Raw genomic sequence first — 16121 nt, forward strand, 5'->3', positions numbered from 1 at the left:
GGAGGGGTCTCTGGTCGCCGGCGAATGAGAGAGAAGTGGGCACCCCCCCTTTCCATCCCCCGCCCCTATTTAAAGTGCGTGGCGCAGCCGCGCGCTCCCGAAGGCAGCGGGGGCAAATAGCGGCGGGGCCGCTTTGGGGGCGCGGGCGGGCGCTCCCGGACGGCGCCCCCCATGGAGGCTTTTCCCGGCGGAAAGCTGGAGCCGCACCGGCACCTCCCGGCCGTAGAGCGCCTGCAGGGTGCCCGCTACGGCGGCCGGAGCCACAGCGCCTGCGGGAACGTCTTCAACTCGTGGAACGATTACCTGGGGCTGGCCACGCTCATCACTAAGGCCGTGCGTCCCGGGAAGGGCTTCGTCGCCGAACCGCCCGCCGTGGTGGTGGCGGCGGCCGAAGAGGAGGAGGAGGAGGAAGAGGAGGAGGAGGAAGAAGCGGCGGGGCCGTACTTCGAGGGCGCGCTGGACTTGCACGAGCTGGAGCTGTGCGGGCACCATCACCACCACGGCGACGGGCTGCTGGAGGAGCGATTCGCCGATTTCAGCCCCTTCCCCGGGCGCGGCGGCCCCGCAGCGGTGCTGTTCGACTGCTCGGGGGAGCACGGGGGCCGGGACGGCTCGGGCCACGCGTGGGGCGCGGGCGTGGTGGTGGCGGGTCGGCTGCCCGCACACCCTCGAGCCGCGGGGCGTCTGCTGAAACCCGAGCTGCAGGTGTGCGTGTTCTGCAGGAACAACAAGGAGGCGGTGGCTCTGTACACCACGCACATCCTGAAGGGACCCGACGGCCGCGTGCTGTGCCCCGTGCTGCGCCGCTACACCTGCCCCCTGTGCGGCGCCAGCGGGGACAATGCGCACACCATCAAATACTGCCCGCTGTCCAAAATGCAGGCGGCCAAACAGCTCCGGCACGCCCGGACCGCGCTGGGCAAGAAGGTCCGCTAGGAGAGGGGGAAGCGGGGACTGGCGGGCGGCTTCGGCGCGGCGGGGACGCCCTGTACACGTGTTTCTTGTAAGAAATATAGAGATACGTGGTTTTTAAGGAAACGCCGTTCGCCGCCAGTTCCGACACCGGGCGGTGTGTCTCCCTGCTGCCCCCCGCGCTGCCCGCACGGCTTGGGGAGGGGCCGCCCGCTGCACGGCGGGGAACGAAGGGCTCAAAGCCCATCCCGCGTCCGAATTGGAACCGATGGGGTTTTTGGCTCGGTGGTCGGCAGCAATTCAGTTGAAAGGCTGCACCTGGGGAGGGGCAGGAACGGGACGGTGCCGCCCGGCTCAATGTGCGCAACCCGCGGCTCTAAGGATGGGGGGGAGGGAGCGGAGGGGGCTGCGCGGTGACTGGGGGACACACGGAGCGGCCCCTGGTGTGACTGTGGGCTTCTGAGGAGACCCAGAGCGAGGAACTGCCCAAAGGAAGGTGATGCGTTTGTAAGGCTAAAGAGTGTGGCTTTAAGCGGGTGGGGGCACGGGGGAAGCACCCGTGTGGTTACCGAGTAGCTTTCATGTATACCGAACACGGGACGCAGCCACGGGATTGCGTCGCTCTCAGAGAGGTGGGGAATTTGCTTTCGTTGCAACTTAAGGCAGGAGAAGGAACAGCAGCAGCAGATCTGTGGGTCTCTCCGGGGTCCTCTGGAGCCAGGAGGGCAGTGCAGAAGGCTCTGCTGTAGATGGCTGTACCCAGGTTCGCCTGGAGGGTGAGAAAGGCACCGCGTCCTGATGGGAAGGGGAGATGGACAAGTGAGAAGTGATGGATTTAATGTGAGTTCCTCCTGAGGAGCTGCTCTGTGGGGTGGGACAGTGAAGCAAGTAAGTGGGACGGGCAGGAGTGGAGTCAGGATGGGCTGGAAGGAGCCTGGGGGTCACTATTCACAACTGCTGTTGGTTCCCGCAGCTGAGAACAGGGTTGTGAATGGAAGTGCTCTCTTCAGGCTTCATCACATTGCTCCAGCGATGGCATTAGGTCTAATTAGCAAATGCAAATAGACTTGCATTAAATACCACCTCGCTGTGGCTGCAGCTGGCTGTATGGAGCTGCCTGTTGGCTGTGCCAGCTGTGTGCTGTCTCTCCTTCCATGTGATTTGCCCTGCAGGTTCTCAGCTGGTTGAATTCAGGCATTGGATTTTGTGATGTCTGTCTTCACCGCAGATTGGGATTGAGATCCAGTGTAACGCTGTGGAACAAATTCAGTCTCTTTGTTAGCTTCTTGATGAGCATATGTGTTTCAATTCGGGTGACTGTTTATGGACACAAAAGCAAGAAAGATGTAAGGAAGGTTCTCAGCTGCTTTGAGGGGACATTCCGAGGGCTGCCATACACCCACCTCCCCTGGTCTGTAGATTAAGTTACCCCATAGCAACTGCCCCACTGCACCGCCTGGGAGCTTGTCAAGATAGCAGAATGTCTCCTTGCCTTGGATGCCAGCCCTGTCCGTGCCCTCCACATGGGTGAGAAGAAAGCTGCTCCTGTGATGGTGGCTCCTGCTGTGTGTGCTCTGAGTCCTCCAGCTATCCGTGTGTACCTGCACTGCGTTGGCATCAGGCCTGGGAGTCGGGCACCAGCAGGTAAGGCAGCAGCAGTGGCTGGAGAGAGCAGCTGTGTGTGGGGTGGGAGGGGAACCAGCCTACTTCCAACTGAGCTCCCAGAGCCATTTCCTGCACACCAGCACACTCTGCAGCACCGAGCAGGCAGACACACCTGCCTTGTGGTCACTTACAAGTCTGTTATGGTAGATGCTGCTTACACACACACTGAAACAGCTTATGGTAGTAACCTAAACTCCTAGGAACAGTGTGTGCCTTCATCTGCCAGCAGCCCATGCTGGAAGCTATTGCATGCTCCACAGGTGTCTTGTTCAGCCTGATGCTATTGTCATTTATTCTGCACACAGCTGCAGATCTTTAGATCTGGCTACTGGTTTGAACCAAGCACTCTGCCTTCAGAAAACCACTTTATTACAGGGAAACATTCCTAATTCTATCAGCAATGGAATCTTTTCCATGGTGATATGCTGATAAGGAATGAACAGAGTACCAGGCAGCCTATCGTCACCCTCAGGTGGTAATTAGTCTGGGCCAAAATCAGGCTCCTCCCGATGGAAAACTCCTCTCTGATGTGTTGATAACTCACTGCTGCTCAAGTCGTCCCTGTGTGTGGTGCCTTTCAGTCACAGCTGTCCCTGGCATGGCAAAATGGGAGGAACTGGGTGCTTGTTGTGCCATTAGCGTGTGTCCCCTACAGCTCTCTAACAAACTGCACGCTGTGGGGACTCATGCCCGAGTAACAGGTGGTTTTTGAATCTGAATCTCACTGACAGCTTAATGTTACTTTGTGGGTTTACTGAACTTATTTATGTTAAGAAAACTTGCTGTTGTTTACTACTGTGGCTCTTTGCTACTATAGAGAACAAAAGGTCCCTATCCCAGCTGAATTCCCCCTCCCTGTGGGGGCTGCCAGCAGTAGGTGCAGGTTGTAGATGTTGGGTTTGGTCGGATGAAATGTCTGACTGCTGTAGTTCTCTAAAAAGATCTGGCAGTGGAATAAACAGACATGTCTGTATAGCTCACATCTTCCAGATGTTTCTCATGCTGCCACATAAGACACTCCTTTGACCTTCTAACAGCTTAGAGGAGTGTCTCCCCTACTGAGCACTCATGAGACTTTACCTTGGCTACTGCTTCATTTGCCCCCAGTACAGGGATGCTGTTGCTACACTGGAATAAATTCAGTAGAGCACCAAGACCATGGGGGTTGCAGCCTGTGGGGAGGGGGCTGAGCTGCTTCAGACTGGAGCAAGGGAAAGTTTGGGGGAATCCTACCAGCCAGTACCGCAAGGCAGTTATAAAGCCAGGCTTTTTACAGCACTGTATGGACAGCGAGATGAGAGGCAACAGATAGAGCCTGAAAAGATAAAGAAATTTACCATGTGAGCAATCAAGCATTCCTTTCAAAACCAGCCTGGTAAGTGTGGTTCAGAGTAACACAGTCTGACCTGACAATAAGGAGTGGGATCAGAGCACTTAACAGGCACTATTTGGTGATCTTCTGACACCAAACACTGTACATACAACAACAGGTGCCTGAAGGGCAGCGTCCACAGCCTGCTACCCAAATCCAGGAGGTGGCATGGATGCCATTCTCCTGTGCCATCCTTTGTGGGAGTGTGCAATCACTGATTTTGTTCAGAAATCACTGTAACTACAAGGGAATCCTGGAGCTTGGCAATAGGATGAGCTCCAAAGGCACAGTCACCTGGCCCTCAGGTTGGATGGCTTAAGAGCAAAGTCTTCCTGAGAAATGAATAGGACCTGGAAAGCTCAGAATAAGAAAAGCATTACAACTATTGTTCATGCACAGTAAAATTAAACAAGCTTTAACTCAAGGAGAAACTAGCCTAAGTGTTCTGAGATTCTCCTTCAGACAGTACAGAAACAGGTATGCACACACCAAAAAAGCCACTAAGAGCTGTTCTACATCAAAGTACACTGCAGGAAGTTACTAAAAAGACACTGTAGAAGCTAATTCAGTAAGTTGTTTATTTATTGTTGAAGAAACACACAGCAGCAAGTCCTGTGTTGGCTTCAGTATGACCAGATAGTTAATTGTTATTCTGCATCCCAAAATCAAAGTCAACACAGCCATTACTACAAATCACTTTTGTTTTCTTTTGGAAAGAATTTACCCTGAAGACAAAGAATTGGGGAAAAACTCAACAACTTCTCCAAAACCACACATTTTAAATATGACAATATTTATAAATCCTTGAAAGGCATGAATTAATCCAGGAATGGAAAAGCAGTTGGGCTATTGCAACAGAAAATACATAGCAATATGTTTATTGAAACACTTAAATTGTAAAAGCTTGGGGTTCCGTGTCTGCACACTGCAGCTGTATACGGTACTGGAACAATGACTGCAACGTGGCTTCATGTATTCAAGTAAATCTACAGAAATCCCAGTGTAGCTAATGCTCATCACGTTTATTGTACTTCATTCAAATTTGAACACCTTACTGAATTTAGATGATAAAATGTCTCCCAAACTGCCTGCCCTCAAAGATTGTAAAAAGAGGGGGGGAAGGGGCTACATTTCTATTTTGTTTTTTCCTTTTTTTGGCAAATTATGGAAATCGATCCAGCTCTGCTTCTCCACTAATTCCACTCTGTGAATTGAGGTGCCTTCAAATGTATGTTCAGCGATAATACCCCATTCCAAATTAATACAGCCTGAAAATATCAAGGTCAGCTTGTTTTGGTGTGAAGTAGAGGCATTACTCAAGGCAACCTGCTTCTTTTTATTTTAGCAACGAATGATCCATGAAATAAGCATCATTTGAAATTTCCAAAACTGGCATTCAATTTCCAACCTTCTGCTGTGAGTTTTGTGCATGATCAATCTATATGAGTAAGTAATTCAAGCTCATGCTTTTCGTGTTATCTCAAAACATTTGTTAAAGAATTCCCATTCAGAATGTTTATAAGCACAAATATAATCTGTGGATTCGATCAAATCAAAGCTAAAACATCGGTTAAACTGTTTTGATATTCGCTTAGCGTCGTACTGTGGTCCAACCTTCTTCATCTGTCTCATTTTTAGTACGACGAACAGGCTCACGCTCCTTTTCTGTTTTCCAGGAACCCTTCTCCTTCTCCCCATCTCTTTCTCGATCTTTTGATGCTGACGGGGGAGCAGAAGCTGGAGGAGCAGCAGGGGCAGGAGCTGATCGCCGAGCTGGTTCACGTTCTTCCCCACGTTCCTCTCTCCTATCATCAGCACGTCGCCACGAGCTCGCTACAAACACAGAAGACATTAATACCACCTTTTGTCATGTTCAAACCAGCAGCCTGCAGGAGTTTAAACAAACAAACATAGCACTGACAGTCTGATTTACTGATTCTCAATCTTGCCAAGAACTAATACGAAGATGACAGCCAGACACGCAGCTTAATTTTATAATCAAGTAATGGACAGGAACTACTCGTGCCTCTAAGAGATTCACCATTGCTGTCAGCAAGTGAAGTGTCACTTCTAAAACAAAGTAACTGCAATAAGAATGTTCTAGTGATGGTTTTACAATGTAAAATATGTCTTTATATTATCAGAATTAAAAGCACAAAAGCATCTCCTTAGGAACAGTTGAAACGTATTTAGGTGTTTGGTGTCTTGACAGCCCTTTGCTGTTCAGCATTATTGAAGGCAGGTGTGACACAGCTCCCCTGATACTCATCTTCAGCATTCTTCACTACATGAAGAATTGTTCATTTCCATCAAAAGGAGCTTAATAATTATACCCCAGCTATGAATGAACAAAAACTGTGTTAAATACCAAACTGGATGGTCAAACAATAAAGTAGTTCCTGATATTATTTTTTATATATGTATATACGTATGTATCTCCCCACACTGGGAGCTCTCAACCTTTCAGGACCAGCTGCAGTCCTGTAAGGGGTGTTCTGTTCCAGTTTGCTCTGAGATCAGCTGCATGGCTGATCAGCACCAGCGCTCAGGGCAGAAACCAAATAAAGATCTGAACATGAGAACTCCAGAATGGCAAGATGTGGTATCTCAGGCTAAATGGCTTTGCTGTTACTGGTTTTTATAGGAGATAACAAAGTATAAATGAATGTACATAATTAAAACTCATTAATGTACATAGTTGAAGGAGGTTATTCATCTAAAATAAATATCACTAATAGTGTGAAACCCATAAGGCCTTATTTGCAAATATTTCTCTCAGTTCTGAGAAAAGTGCCAGAAATTACTTTCTGGGACATCTCTCTTGATAATGGAACTATAAAAAACTTTCATTCACCTCAAATGTAAAGTGACAGCAATAACTGCAGACTTACAACCTATCGTGCTATCCTTCTACTGCAGATCTGAACTGCTACTATCAGAAAAGAGTACAACTAAAAACAAAATTCATGGACAATTTCTCAGTTACACTGCTGCTTTGTACTATGTTGTTACATACAGGGTGTTTCAGTGGCTGAAAAACATAATCTCCTAAGGCTGCCAGGATAACGTGGAGTACCTGTAATGATTGTAAGCCTTTAGAAACAACAAAACAAACATACGTTCTTCACGTTCAGATCTGAGTGGAGGTCCTCTTCTCAGTGGTGGTTCTCTGTCATCAGCACGGCGATCTCTCATGTCACGACCACCTCTGTCCCACTCTTCACGACGACTCGAATCCCTCCAGCTAGATGTTTCCTCAGCTGGTCCTCTTCTCCAACCAGCGTCATCCCTTTTGCCATTCAAAATGAAAAATGATACTAAATGTTAATGTTTTATCTTTGCTGCAGAAAGAAGTGATGATGACACTGATACTTTCAGTTCCGATGGGTCTCTATTTAATATGCTGACTTCCAAAATCTTTTCTGGTGCCTAGCATGAAATACAATGTACAGGGGGAAAAAAACAAAATATTTAAAGGCAGTAAAGCATTCTGGGATTCACTGTTAGTATTTTAAGAACAACAAACCACGACATCATTATCCATTTACTACCTCAAAGAACTCCATTTCTTACACATCAGCAACAGTTCATTTCACTACGTGAAGTCGTATTATTTCTTAATTACACAAAGGAGTCAAACCTGGGACGCCTGAAACGATCATCTCGATCAAAATCTCTTTCTCGGTCAAATTCACGCTCTTTCTCATTCTCGTCACGATCTTTGTCTCTGTCCCACTCACGGTCTCCAGGAGGCCTGGAGTCTCGGGGAGGCCCCCAGCTGTCTTCACGGGCCTTCTCGCGTTCCCTCCATCCCCCTGTAAGCAATGAAGTCAAAGGAATATATGAATAACTTTAATTCCTCAAAGATGCATTTACTTCTCTCCCATAAACTGTTTAGCCAATTGTTTGGGATTTTTTTCCATAGGAAAAAGCTACTGGAGTGCAAATATAATGATTTCTGATAATTTTAGTACTGGTTTAAATGACATAATTGATGTCTAAAGAGTTGATGTGGCACCTGTAAAAATATAAAATAAAAAGATGCTAAACATACAAATGTGAATAAAAAAACACAATCAGAAACAAGTAATGGTTACCAACACTTCTACTTTGGGTTAGAAATAAACCACATAGGAATAGGATTGTAGGATAATTCAGGTTGGAAGAGACCTCAGAAGGTCATCTCATCTAAAATCCTACTCAGTGGAAGATGTTCCAAAAACGTATGGTAAAAATAGGAGTATTTCTATATCTAGGAAAAAAGAAAAAAACCTTATCCAAACCAGACCCACTTGAGTGATGCAATGATGCATCAAAGTCCTTCCTATAGCAGATTAATTCCAGATTGGGTAGGGAGAGAGATCAAGGTGCACTCAACTAGTGAAAATGTTCTTCCTCTATCAAAGCATTAAACCTGCACATCTTGGTTTTTTTTGCATCAAGTAAATACCACCAAATACTATGGGACCTTCAGATTTTGGCCATGCACGGTTTAATTGAACCAAATAAAAACGATTAATTATCCTAAGTAAAGGAGTGTCCATGTTAGCAGAATTACTCCCGACATTTTCAGAGATGATTCTCCCACCTCTTGTGTCAAACATATCACATCCACTATCTGCTGGTTTAACTATGCTTTGGAGGAAAAAATCATTGCATTATTCTGCTTTACCTGGTTTACCAAATGGTCTCCAAGGACCTGGTCTTGAATCTTCACTGCTACGCCATGGCCCCCTGTCATCATCTCGTCTGGAGAGCCTGTCATCATCTGCATTACGCCACGGTCCCCTGTCATCATCCAGACCTCGCCTGGGACCCCTGTCGTCATCCATCCCACGCCTGGGACCCCTGTCGTCATCTGCAGCACGCCAACTGCCCCTGTCATCATCCAGCCCACGCCTGGGTGGCCTGTCATCATCTAAAGCCCGTCTGGGCGGCCTGTCATCATCCAGCCCACGCCTGGGTCCTCTGTCATCATCTGCTGCTCGCCAACTGCCTCTGTCGTCATCCAAGCCACGTCTCGGTGGTCTGTCATCATCCAATGCACGTCTTGGGGGTCTGTCATCATCCAATGCACGTCTCGGTGGTCTGTCATCATCCAATGCACGTCTGGGGGGTCTGTCATCATCCAATGCACGTCTCGGTGGTCTGTCATCATCCAAAGCACGTCTGGGGGGTCTGTCATCATCCAAAGCACGCCTGGGACCCCTATCGTCATCTGCAGCCCGCCAGCTCCCTCTATCATCATCCAAGCCACGTCTGGGGGGTCTGTCCTCATCCAAACCACGTCTGAGTGGCCTGTCCTCATCCCCTTCACGCCGAGGTGGTCTGTCTTCATCCCCTTCACGCCGAGGTGGCCTGTCCTCACTTGATTCCACAGAAGGCCGTTCCTTTTCTTCTGCAGGACCTCGTCGGGGCAGATCATCCCCTCGTCGGGGAAGATCATCTCCTCGTCGGAAAGGTCTTTCATCATCTCTTGCTTCTCCTCGGCGCCAATCTCTATAAAGCCACAAGGAATAAGCAAGTAGAAAATGACATCTAGGAAAGCTCTGCATGTAAGACAAGTGTTGCTGACTCCCATCAAAATCACTTCTGAAAACCTGATGTATGGTTGCAAGGACATTTACAGAGCTTGCAGTTTTCAAACGCACAAGGTCTAATTGCCTTGAGTGCTATATAAAAGTGATAGGTCAGCTCCTTAACAGATTCAGTTAATACTGAACAGTTTATTATCCTTTTAAACATTACAGCTGCTTAGTAGTCTCCTTTGGCCATCTACTGCAATAAAACAGAGGTGTTTTGCTTCTTCATCAAGCTTAATTTGACAAACTCTGTATCTCAAAGAACTCGTTAAAAATAAAAACCATGGTCATGAAGTATCCCCCATCTCCACAAACACACCAACCCTAAAATCCCATCCCTGTTTTTACTTAACAGATTGGTGATGCTCTCACTGACAAACACACACAACTGGATACAGCAGAACAACTACTGCTGCCCAACTGCAAGCAAAGTGCAAGCTCTGGCAGACTAAGATGACTTACAGGGATTCTCCTTACTAGGTTGTAGCAGGGATAAAAAGCATTGATTAGAGTTTTCACTGGGCTATTGAGCCATCAGTTCATCTTTAGAATATGCTTAGCTCTGTAACACTAAAAGGATCAGACATTACTGAACAGCAGTGATAGCGTTCCACCTTGTCACTAAGCTAAATACTGTCTCCAGTAATGCCCACAGGAGTCATGGTAAGGAAAAGACTGAGAGTACTGCAATACACTGATACACTGGAATCCTGTACTCTGGGGACTGCTGCAAAAGACAATCAGCTGCTCTGTAACCGTGAGGATTTGTGTCCTAGTTTTACGTGCATGTCAGACCTGCTCCACAAGAAATCAATACCTGCCAGACATTTTTAGCTGCAAGCTAATGCGTTAAATCTGAAGCATATAAACAGAAGCATTAAATGCTTCTGCAATATGTAACTAAAATGTTTCACTTGAGAGTTTCATGCAATTTTTGATGTTGCAATTCAAGAGAAAGTGGATTGCTACCAAGAAAAGCAATACAGCTTTTAAAGAAAGCTTAAAACACTACTTTATCAAGAGATCTTATTCCACTACGTTAGAAGAAATTACTAGAAAGAAACAGTAAATTGATTTGCTCCCACAGTCAGAGTAAGCAGTAATGGATTTAAATTGCTGCACTGGAAATTAAGGTTAAACATTTATAAATATCCATTTGTAAGGATTGTAATTAAGCAGTAAAACATACTGCCAATTAGAACAAGTAGTGGTATTTCCATCAACACAGGCTTTTAGACATGTTTCTTCAGAAATATTTTAAGCACAATGCATCCTGCTATGAAGCAGAGGAATAGACAAGTTTTAAAGATCCTACTTTCTACAACTGTATGAGCATTCTTCATTATTACTGAATATATCCCAATATATTTTCTGCTCTGTGAGCTCTTCTGGGTCTTGAATAGCTTTCAAGACACTCAATTTTGCCTTTCCTCCTCAGTTATTGTTAGTTTTCTAAGTGGGAAATCTCAGATCTCTAGGAACTCTGCATCTGTTCATTATCCTTTCCTAATCTGTACTTATGCAATTGCCACCTATGTTTCAGCAGGTCAGAAAATTACCGCTTAGAAAAGAACTCACATAATTAAGTCTATCAGATGTAGAAGGCATAAGCCAGCCTTCACATATCTAACCTAAACAGAAGAAAAACATCTTAATGCACTTGTAAGACAAAATCTCTAATTGTGAGATTCTTATAAGCCATTAGAAGGTAACTCAGAGAAATGTAAAGGCCTAAGAGGTTGTTAGTGCAGCATTAAAAAAATAGAGAGCCCAAACATACTGAGCCCAATCATCACCTTTCCACTGGTGCTCGTCGCCATTCAGATTCTGTTTCACCACCTCTTCTCCAGGAGCTTTCAGACTCTCCCCTGTCACCCCAACGAGATTCCTGTGTGTCAAAGGGAAGTAGGAATATCCTCTTGAATACTTCAAAATAAAGATTTCCATCATGTAAGTTATGCCTTCCACAGCAAAACATGCCTTTAAAAACATCACTTGTTACACTGCAGAGAATATTGAACTACCAGGAGGCTGAATGACTGAACTTTATTGCTCATGGCAGATTAAGAACACTAGGATCCCTTTGTGCCACACACTTTACTAATACGGCAGGAGGATACACGAAGAGTTAATACATTTATTCATAAACATTTTAGTGTATGAACAGGAAGAGAGTTAGCACACAGATGTTCTAAAAACTTCACTCTCCTGATGCATAACACTATCAGGAGTGAATATTTAATCTCTTTGGTTTTGAGCTTTCTAACCAGATCAGCAAATGTGACTGAACAAACCATAAGCTCTCTGCAGCGCAGACCATTTCATTCTGAGTTGACACAGCACTTAACATGAGACCTTCTGGCACAAAACAGTATTTTGATTCACCCATGTTGCTTTAGAAAGAGGGCAGAGCAACAATTATTTCTTTTGTTTCTGTTTTGTTTTTTTTTTTTAAATAAAGGTTACATGTACTTCCCAATTGCTGTACAAAATCAAACTATACTTCTTGTAATGCAGTCATTTATTTTTGAATTCTACCAATAAGAATCAAATCAGATAAGCCACATAAAATCTCTGATTTCACATAATCAGACATACTTTAAAAAGATCTGATTCTTTTTGAAAATGTTTTAATTTACCACATACAGAAATAAACAGCCAACCTAGACCTCATTCATCCACTACTCTGAGTACCTATATAAATATTTTTATAGTCTTCTTGTATAAAGGATCCCAAGAAACAAGAACAATGAAAGAATTCCAAAACTGCACAAGGCATTTTTCATGTGGTACGAGTATCCTTAGAATCCGAGTCAGTTATTCCATACAGTCAAGTGCCAGTGGCTACAAATACTTCTTACGTAGAAGAATACCAGTGCAGTGAAGCATTCTTTAAACAAGGACAATAGCTAACGTAGATGGAATTTAATCCAAGTTCTCTTACTGCTAAGGTCTGAAGAAGTGGGAGTTCAGAAGGCTTGTTACATTTATAAAATCACAAGCGTTTTTCCTCCAATAGCTACTGTAATCTGTCACCTGCATGAGTCATTACACACGCTCCAAACATAGCTCTCCTGTTTTGTGTTAATTTATATTCAATATTCTTTTTAGTCTTTATTCATTTAGCTTCTGAACAGCTTGGTGACCTTTGCTCAACTTTACAGAACTACAGATTCAAGATCCTGATAGAGAGCTGAAAATAAGTGACATTAATAATTTAACTATTAGACAGACTATTACTGAATCATTTAAACCACTTATTTTACAGTCAGTTGTCAACTTTTTCCATATCAAACCTGCAAGTATTTACCTACCTTTCTTGAAAATGGATCATCCAGACCTCTTCGTTCTTCTTCTCTACGACGCTCTCTTTCTTCTATCTCCATTTCTCTTTGACGTTTCTTCTTCTCTAGCTCTTCCAGCTTCTTGACACGCTCCTGGTATTCCCGCTGCTCCTGCTCACGTTTCTCACGCTCAATGCGCTCCTTCTCCTCACGCTCTTTGAGTTGGATAAATAAATAGAACATATTAACAATTACACTGCTTTGCTGTACACAGAGAGTATGTACAAAAATACAGTCACCCTCCTTTGACTCCTTAAGTATCTATCTCCATACAACTAAACACTTCACAGAACATGCTTAAGCACAGAATAGGTTTTCCAGAAGCACTCAAATTCCAAAGCAATAGAAAAAGAATCATTGATACATTCATTAAACTGATACCTTGAACAACAGCTGACAGCTGAGAAGAAAAGTTACTTAGACAGGCCACATAGGCACCAGCTAAAACATCAGTAACTACATTAAGTAGGTTTTTTTTAGAAGAGATCAAAGAAAAGGTCAGCACTACTAAGTGCTGTAAGTATGATACTAAGGACTTCTACAGTAGTATTACAATTATTTTTTAAATATTCCATGATTATGAACTCAGATACAAAATGATGATCACACTCTCAGTCATACCTTTAAGCAGTTGTTCTTCTCGTAATCTTTGCTCCTCTTCCTCCTTCTCTCTGTAATAAGTAATGCGTCTTTCTTCTTTGCGTTGTTTCTTGCGTTCCTCCAAACGATTGCGCCTCTCTTCTGCTAACCTTTCCTGGAACTGTTTGAGTTTATCCTGAAATACGAAAAAATACACGTGAAGCTACCAGAACTTAAACATTAAAGAGCTGAACACAAACACAAATTGCTAAATAAAGCCTCAGAGGAACATCAACCGCGTGTATTAGATTTGTTCAACTAAAAATCAACTATGTTTCTGTTTACCATTTTAACCTTCTCCTGCCACAAATTTGATAGCAGTGAATATATTCCTAAGACACAACCAGCCAACACAATTTTAGTCCTCTCTTTGCTTCTTCTGGAATGTAAATACATTACCTAGTTACAGACCTCCCTATATTACCCATACTTAGAGCAGAGAATCCGGCATAGTTTTTTCCCTGCCCTCCTGGTCTAATTCATTATCAAATTTGACAAACAAAATGCAACTTGTATTTGCACCAACTACTATCAAAATAATTTCCAGATTCAAAGAAAAAGATAAAAAACAGACAAGTATTTCTACATATTTCTCAGCTTCAGGATTGTTTTCAATATGCCATCACTTTTGGTTTCCTTACTTCGCAGAAATATTCTATTTCAGTATCATCACCTGCATACCTCATAAACTGTCCGTCGCAACGCTTTGAGCCTGGCTTCAAATAAATCTCTATCCTCCAACATCCTCGAGAGCCTGTTCTTATGCTCAAGGGCTTTCTCACGCTCCAGCTGCAAAGTGGTGATCTAAAGAGATAATATAAAAAATAACATGAAGGAAAAGCTCGCCATATATTTGCATTTTTTCTAATTCAGTTGCTCCTCAAATTACATCTTCTTTCAGATCCAGGTCAAAAGATATTGCTGTGATATTGCTGCACAATAAAATCAGAGAATTAACACAATTCTACAAGACTAATTTTTTCCCTTCTTTTCCTGGGTGAAGCCAGGGGGAAAAAAAACAAAAACAAAGGACAGCACAAAACTGCTATTTTTCATTCACAACTGATGGATTTTATCACGTGAAAAAAAGTTCTTACCCTCTCCTCCTCCTGTTGCTCCCACAGCTCCATATCACGCACTCTTTGCTCCTCATAGGCAGTCTTTATTAAAGGAATTTCTTCTAAGCGCTTCGCTCGTTCAAAATAGTCGATCTAAATAAAGACAACACACCCTCAGAATGTCGTAATGCAAAGACCACACACATGGAACACACATGCTTCAACATTCTCCATAAGAAATCCCAATTTCTCCAATATCATTACTGTGTAACCATGTGGATCAAAACCCACCTAAACAAACCCCCTTCTCTATCATCAGCACCTAACCTAAGTGCGCTCCTAGGAAAGGACATGGCCCATACTCTTCCTAACAGTCTCCCATCATCAACAACTTTAAGCTCCAAGGATTTCCTGGGATGAACTTTAACATACATTCTGTTTAGATAAAGGAACTGGAACTGGACATGATACTTGAGACACACGAGACAGTTTTCACTACTCACAATTAATATTCAGTCTGGAGACAATCATTTAATATGTAAAGATTGGTTGCCTCCCTACACAAAATACATCCAAACTGAACTTAAAGACTTTGTTTCATGCCATCACTGCTAAGTTGTCTTTGAAGCCTTTGGTGAAGAACTCTGTAAGAAGTTCTTTTGAGTTGCACTTAACTTCCCTGGGGAGGCTGTTCTAGTGCTTGACCACCCTCCCAATGAAGAACCTTTTCTTAATATGCAACCTGATCTTCCCTGATGAAGCTGTAAGACACTACCTTGCATCCCTTAAATAATGACCAAAATAACAGCTTCTCTCATGAGAAAGTACTTGCAACTTTCAATCATCACGTTGGTTTTAAGTGAACTGAACTGCCATTGGCAGATCATATAAACTGTTTCGGTCTTGAAAACATGTGGGCAAGTTTCACCTTGCCCAGGTCATACACCTTCATTTACTCTGACAGCACATTCTCCACACTTGCAGTCATGCACGTTTCATGCCGACTCTCTTCAGCAGTCTACATGAACTCTAGCAATGGAATTTCCTCTGTGTTAGTGAGGACTAATACAATTAATTAATTTAGGTCCTCCAAAAGCCTCCCCTTCTCTGAGCATTCAATTTTCTCTGAAAACATCTTTAAGTACAAGTCTTCCCAACTAAGACCCACTTCACACATAGCTTAAGAGCCCAGTTTCAAATTAACTCGAATAATTACATAGATTTGTCCATCAATACTAGGAACCCCGTTGCTTTATCATGTATTCACTTTATTTAGCACTAAATGTAACATTCTGAATATCCATATATTTTATAAGTGAATATACAGTTCACAACCTCTATCAAAGTGCTGCATAGACATAGCTTAGCACCTTTACTACTTTGTACCTTTTTCTCCTGATTCTTCAGTCGTTCCTGAAGTTCCTTCTTCTCTTTCTCCAGCTGTTCCACTTGTTTGGCCATAATGAAGTCTGGATCCAATTCTTCAAGGTCCTGCAGCCAAGTACAGTTATCAATATAAAATGAAGCAAACAGTATTTCTGTCATAAAC

The 16121-nt window shown here is 43.9% G+C and overlaps 2 protein-coding genes across 3 annotated transcripts in view; one reads left to right on the forward strand and one right to left on the reverse strand.

Annotated features, from left to right (window-relative positions):
- On the forward strand, positions 1-6701 carry NANOS1 (nanos C2HC-type zinc finger 1). 2 transcript variants are annotated; one of them, XM_015867416.3, is made up of 2 exons: positions 1-2556; positions 5626-6701. In XM_015867416.3, exon 1 carries the CDS (start codon positions 172-174, stop codon positions 934-936), a length of 765 nt encoding a protein of 254 aa, XP_015722902.2. In that variant the 5' UTR covers positions 1-171; the 3' UTR covers positions 937-2556; positions 5626-6701. The 2 variants fall into 2 exon arrangements, with proteins under 2 accessions (XP_015722902.2, XP_085410952.1); XM_085554826.1 differs by having other exon boundaries at positions 62-988; positions 5626-5669.
- EIF3A (eukaryotic translation initiation factor 3 subunit A) overlaps positions 4511-16121 on the reverse strand; it is a 26503-nt gene continuing 14892 nt past the window's right edge. The window contains exons 13-22 of the mRNA XM_015867410.3: positions 15959-16063; positions 14612-14725; positions 14196-14318; positions 13497-13650; positions 12846-13030; positions 11328-11419; positions 8622-9448; positions 7590-7764; positions 7069-7238; positions 4511-5782 (exon numbers count right to left, since the gene is read on the reverse strand). Of these exons, the coding sequence (XP_015722896.1) occupies positions 5541-5782; positions 7069-7238; positions 7590-7764; positions 8622-9448; positions 11328-11419; positions 12846-13030; positions 13497-13650; positions 14196-14318; positions 14612-14725; positions 15959-16063 (2187 nt within the window). The 3' untranslated portion in view covers positions 4511-5540. The remainder of the gene's footprint in view (positions 5783-7068; positions 7239-7589; positions 7765-8621; positions 9449-11327; positions 11420-12845; positions 13031-13496; positions 13651-14195; positions 14319-14611; positions 14726-15958; positions 16064-16121) is intronic.

Source organism: Coturnix japonica, chromosome 8 (assembly GCF_054131305.1).
Source record: "Coturnix japonica strain WE chromosome 8, WE-NBRP24, whole genome shotgun sequence".
NCBI lineage: Eukaryota > Metazoa > Chordata > Aves > Galliformes > Phasianidae > Coturnix > Coturnix japonica.